The following is a 6,275-nucleotide window of genomic DNA, read 5'->3' as shown; positions in this document are numbered from 1 at the left end:
AAACCCTAATGTAAACCCTAATGTAAACCCTAATGTAAACCCTAATGTAAACCCTAATAATATTGTGGAGAGCTTCGATATGCAATGGGTGGGGAGGATAGACCTGCTGCTCTAGAATGCATGTTTTGATCCGTTTTTCTCTCCGCCTTTTTTATTGCATAAGGTTTTTAGTTAGCACCTCGCTATCTATGTGCAGTATTTTATAAATAATGTCAATTGGTGGTAAAACCACAAAGCTTTTAGGGTGAAACTGGAAGGAAGTCTTATCTCGGCGCGTCTAGTCTTTCCCCAACGTTGTCTACCCCGCATAATCACCTGAGCCATATTATTATTATTTAAACCCCGTCCAAACTCTTTTTTTATTATTTTAATCTGCAAGTATACAGTATTGTCTGCACTGCCATGTCGCCACCATCCTCACCCTTCCAAGTCCACGACCGGCGCTTCGATGCCATCCTGGGCTCATCCCCCCAGCTCGAACTGCTTGCCAGCAACCCCGAGTACCCCTTCGCCCACGAAGCCGGCATCTATCTCCCCACCACCAACCAACTCTTCATCACGAGCAGCCGCTACACCGGCCCCGACGGACAGCCTAAAATCCAAATCACCCGAATCAACCTCTCCGAAGACAACACCCCCGTAACCTACGACGAGATCCCCACCGACATCCCCTTCGGCAACGGAGGCATCAACTACAGCAATGGAGACAAAGGCATCCTAATCTGCGGGCAGGGCTCCCTGACCGTCCCCAGCGGCCTGTACCACATGTCCACCGCCGCCCCGTACACGACGACGCTCCTGAAGGGCGACTTCTACGGCCGCCCGTTCAACTCGGTCAACGACGTGGTGGTGCACTCGGACGGCTCGGTCTGGTTCACAGACCCCTCGTACGGCTTCGCACAGGGCTTCCGCCCGCCCCCGCGCCTCCCCAACCAGGTGTATCGCTGGGACCCCTCGACCGGAAATACCCGCGTGGTGGCGGATGGTTTCGGAATGCCGAATGGGATCTGCTTCGCGCCGGACGAGACCGTGGTCTACATCACGGATACGCAGTATTTGCCTGGGACTGGGGGGGTGAATGAGCGAAACCCTGCGACCATGTATGTCGACTTTGCCTGGGTGTTTTTATTTTTATTTTGGGAGTGTGGGAGCTGATGGAAAATTTAGATATGCGTTCGATGTGGTGCGGTACCACGACGAGCCGTTCCTGACGAATCGGCGAGTGTTCGCTATGACGGACGCGGGTATCCCGGATGGGATCAAGTGCGATACGTTGGGCAATGTCTACAGTGGCTGTGGGGATGGTATCCATGTCTGGTCGCCTGGGGGTGTCTTACTGGGTCGCATTCGCGTCCAAGGTGGGGTGGCTAATTTTTGCTTTGGGAAGGGCGGTGAGATTTTTGCGTTGAATGAGCATCGCTTGTGGAGGGTCAAGTTGGGGGGACATGTTCGCGGTGCCTTGCTGGGGATTTGATCCATTGGGATAATATTCTGCTGCGTGATAACGATGTTTGGAAAGATGAAGAAAAGGGGCTCTCTGGGGGTTCTCCCCCAGAACGTATGAGTAGATTCTCTCTGCACAAATGGGGGTAATCGCAACCGCCGGCCGGGGTTAAAGATGCCTCTTATGATCGATACTTGAGAGACATCGGGCAGAAACGGCAATCTAGACGAGGGAGTTGAGTAAGCGAGTCAGCTAACGTAATTGGTAAGCGAGAGAGAGGGTAGGTGGCGTCGACATTAAAAGCGGGTCGCGCCACGCGCGCGTCACCTGACCGCGTGGAATTTGCTTTTACCGCTAGTATGTAAATTATTTAAATAACAGTAAGTTCCTTGAATTTCACCAGGGGTATTAAGCATCTTTTTTCTTACAATTAAGAGACTGTTCCCAAAGTACTTAACAACCACTTAATAACTGGTTATAATAGATTTTGAGGATCCTAGCTTTTTCCTACAAAATAATCTCTTCTAATTAATCAAGAGTGAATTAAGTGAGGAATTAGGCGTTGTATATTAATTAAAAATAATTCTAACTGGCTGTTAAATGCTTTTTAATTAATTAGGTTGATAAGAGTATTCTGATTCCACTTACCAACACTTTAAAAAACCTATTAAAGGTTTAAAAGCTGGAATATAGTAATGATCTTTCTGAATATCTATTAACTGATCTTAACGGGTATGGCTATATTATAAACATATCTTTTAATTAGTAAAGGGAAACAGTTAAAGATATGGTTAATAGTATAAGTACTTATCTAGTGCTTGGTAAGTAATTACTAACTGCTTATTAGATTTAATATTATATTTAGCAAAATTATTGTAATAGGCCTTGCAGCCAGTTCTTATTTCTTAGAATATTTTACTTTAGCTTATTCTATTAATATTCTGAGGTAAGGATTTGTAAATATGTAAGTATACAGCTTAAAAATATATACTATATTTATATTACAGATAATCTATAGGTTATTTTGCAAGGCATTTAATATAGGATTAGTAAGATTAAAAAAAATATAATTAAAAATACTGTATATAGATATAAGTACTTAACAAGCACTTAGTAACTGTTGTATTACTAATTTCTAATAGATTCTACTGCACAGCAAAGAATCTTTTTAATAACTAATAATTTTGTTATAAGTTTTAGGATTCCTGCCAGCTACAACTATTTCAGGCTTCTGTTTTAGTAATCTAACTACTTATATATTACTTAATAACTGCTTTCTAATTAATATAGAATCTATTAGGTGGCTTTAACTTTTATATTAGATATATAAATATACTATCTGATCCTGCTGGTTATTATATCTATTAAGTTCCTAAAAATAGCTTAGTTTATGTTTAATTTCTTAAACGCCTGTTTAAAAGTGAGATTATTATTGATACAGAGAAATATAGTGCAATTAAGTTAGTTAAATCAAAGTTACTTTTCTATAGTAAGTATTTAGGAAATGCTGCTTAACTGTTTATTAGCTGCTTGCTAAGTACTTGGTTAGCATATGATTATTCCTAAGGACCTGGAAAATTAGTATATACTAAATATAAGGTTACTTTTCACTGGTTAATTCCTACAGATCTTAATTATAATTCTTATTTTATCTTTACTTTTTATAGTATTTATATACATGCTCCTCCACCTTTTTAAAAACCCCCAGCCAGAATTATAAATAGAATTCTGCAACTAATTAATCAGGCTTGAAGCCTAAGCTTAATACTTGGTAAGTACTTCCAAAGCAGTTTTTAATTAATTACTAAGGCTTTAAAATACTATATAGGTTCTTTTCTTAAGAGTCCCGCGCTGCAGTTATTTTATACTAAATATAATTGTTATATAATTTAGCAGATTTATAATAGTTTCTTAAACCTGGACCTAATTAGGGCTATTATTAGGAAACAGCGCCTTTTGCACTACCCAGCAGGTTAAGATATTAATAGTATTATTTTTAAATTAGTTAAGAATATAGAACTTTAGGTAAGTACTTTACAACTGGCTGACAACTGCTTGGGGACTAATTAAATACTGCTTAGAAGTATGTTTAGAAGATTTATTAAAATAATAACCAAATTTTTATTATTTATTTTTTTAAAAACCAAGCTGAACTTCTCTATATTTTATCTTCAGTTAAGATTAATATGTTATATAAGTGTGTTTAATCTAAAGAGCTAAAAAAGTTAGTATTTACTATATATCTAAATAATCAGAAAAAAAGTATGTTGTAAAAAACTGCTTTCTAAGTACTTATTAACCAGCTGTTAATTACTTAAATTAGTTATAACCCTTTGCCGGGTCTTTACAACTGAGAATACTATGAAAGGCTACTATATTATCTTTAAAAAGGTTTATAATATGGTTAACAAGTTAACTAGTAAAAGGCTTATCTTTTGTACTATTTATAGCACTGGACTTTATACTTTTATAATAGATATGGATACTAAACAGATTAAAAGTATGTCTTAACCACTTTCTAACTGCTTAACAAATAGTAACTAACTATTTAGTATAGGACTATCTTAGTTTTTAATAAAGATTAACCCAGAACATCATTCACAACTCTGGCTTTTAAAGAATATTCTTATTTTATATTAGATATACTTTTTTTAAGATATTTGTGAAACTATTTGCAAAAACTGTTTAAATTATTATTTTAGGGCACGAATGGCAGCACTTCTAGATTATAAATCTAAAAAGAACTATCAAAAATAGTATGATTATTTGATCTGTAAGTACTTTTTAACTAATTAAAAAGCACTTTGTAAGTACTTGCTAATCAGCTATTTTAATAGATTATAAAAACCTGGCCGTGCAAAACTGGGCTTGGTATAAGAAAAGTATAGTTATTACAGCTGGCCTTAACAAATACTGCTTTCTTATTTCTTATTATATTTTTAATCTAGTTTAGAAAAGTACAAATGCAGTTAAGTAGATATATAATAAGTCTAATTACTGTAGAAAGCACTTAATACTTTTATAAGCTATTCTAGAGTAAGTACTAACTGCTTTTATAGTACTTACAAACTGCTTACTAACTGCTTATTATATATATATAGATTATAAAAGCTAGATATATAAGATATCCAGCAAAATTAAGTATATAGCTCTTATAGTATACAACACCAGCATACAACTCAAACTCTTAAAGCAGGATATCTTAATTATATAGCTTATTCTGGTATATTTAATCTATACTTGTAAAATACTTAGCAAGCATTTTCTAAGTACTTTACATATACTTATACTAAGGCCTTTTATAGAGCTAGCTTAATAAAAGGAAGAATCTAACTCTTCTGAATTAAATATTAAGAATAATAACCAATTATTCTTTCCATCTTCTAGTAGTGGAAGGCTATTATAAAAAACTCTAAATTAAAAAGACAGTTAAAAAGGCAGTTAAAGCCAGTAAGAAAGCTCCCGGGCAAGATTAAGGTATAATACCTTTTAAATATTTAAAAACTATTTATTAAATACTTACCATCTACTTTACTAGTACCTCCCAGGTTAGTTTTTAAAGAGTTGCTACTGCAAATTCATGCAACTAATCTCAAAATTCTAAGCTGCAAAAGTTGGAGGACGAGTTAAAAATCCAGAACTTAAAGACTAAATTACTTATAAAACAGATTAAAATAAAAAAAAAAGAGTAAGAATTGTGTGAGTTAGAGTTAGAAAACTAAAAGTAGTTTTAGTTATTAATCAGTTTCCAAGTACTTATAAAGTGGTTTATTAACTAGAGGTTATAGCAGTTAAGATATATATTATTCCTATAACCTTAATATATCCGCAATTTATCTATATACTTATCAGAATTTCTAATTAATTACTTAATAAATGCTTTTTAAATACTCTGCAAGTACTTTACAAGTACTTGACATTATATTAAGGGTTATTTTATTACTTTGTATACTTGCTTTTGACCTCTAAATAATATATATAAGTTTATTAATAGTAAAGATATTAAAAGCAATAAAGCGGTAAGAGAGATACAGATATAAAGTTAATATGGAATCTGGGGCACGGGCCACATTCCACCCGCCTTTCTGCCTGAGGCAGACTAGTGCGTCGATGCCAGCTTTTAGCGCGTCGAACCCAGCTGGTTTCTGTAAGCGAGAGGAACGCGCAAGCGGGAGGAACGCCGTGTCTACAGGTCATCTGAACTTTTTGAAAAGTTCAGATGACTCGACCCCACTTAGCGTTTATTAGTAAGCAGCTATGTGCCATGCGAACTTATATATTACTGTTTTCTTACTTTAAATTTCATTTTCCTTTGAAATTCTACTATACCTAATTTATCAAGTACTTTTTAAGCGCTTTTTAAGTACTATAACTACTATGGATTCTAATGATATTATTAGTATCAGTTCTGCAGAAGAACTAGATACTTTAGAAGTAAGTTTATTAGTATAATTAAAGTACTTAGTAAGTGCTTAGCAACTAGAGTGGATTTTTTTAACCTGACGGTTAACCGTTTTAAGCAAAACTGTTACGGGACGGATGGATTGTGCTAATCGAAACGTGCCTTAGAACAAGAAGAAATAGCTGAGGAGCTATTTCATCTGTTCTTACGAAATTCTTTTATGTGTGCGCTAAGCTAGTGCTAGTTTAGTACTTAGTATGCGAGGCCTCAGGTGCCAACTGGTGCCTGAAGCCGAGCTCTATAACAGGGCCTTGGTCCCATAACAAAAACGGTTAAAAAATACAGACACAGGTATAAAGATAAAATACTATATAAATCTTTGTATAATTTGATATATTGTAATTTATATTATTACATATAATATCTATA

The 6,275-nt window shown here is 35.3% G+C and overlaps 1 protein-coding gene across 1 annotated transcript; it reads left to right on the top strand.

Moving 5' to 3' along the window:
• Nucleotides 1–402: 402 nt before the first annotated feature.
• Nucleotides 403–1,663, top strand: BO82DRAFT_437448 (SMP-30/gluconolactonase/LRE family protein; the record flags this gene model as incomplete). The annotated part of the gene is made up of 2 exons (XM_025641194.1): nt 403–1,100; nt 1,168–1,663. 2 exons carry the CDS (start codon nt 403–405, stop codon nt 1,472–1,474), a joined length of 1,005 nt encoding a protein of 334 aa, XP_025485528.1. The 3' UTR covers nt 1,475–1,663.
• Between the last annotated feature and the right edge of the window lie 4,612 nt (nt 1,664–6,275).

This window comes from Aspergillus uvarum (assembly GCF_003184745.1).
Source record: "Aspergillus uvarum CBS 121591 unplaced genomic scaffold BO82scaffold_149, whole genome shotgun sequence".
Taxonomy (NCBI): domain Eukaryota; kingdom Fungi; phylum Ascomycota; class Eurotiomycetes; order Eurotiales; family Aspergillaceae; genus Aspergillus; species Aspergillus uvarum.
Note: the sequence above shows the minus strand (reverse complement) of the source record. Positions and strands in the feature narration are given on the sequence as shown.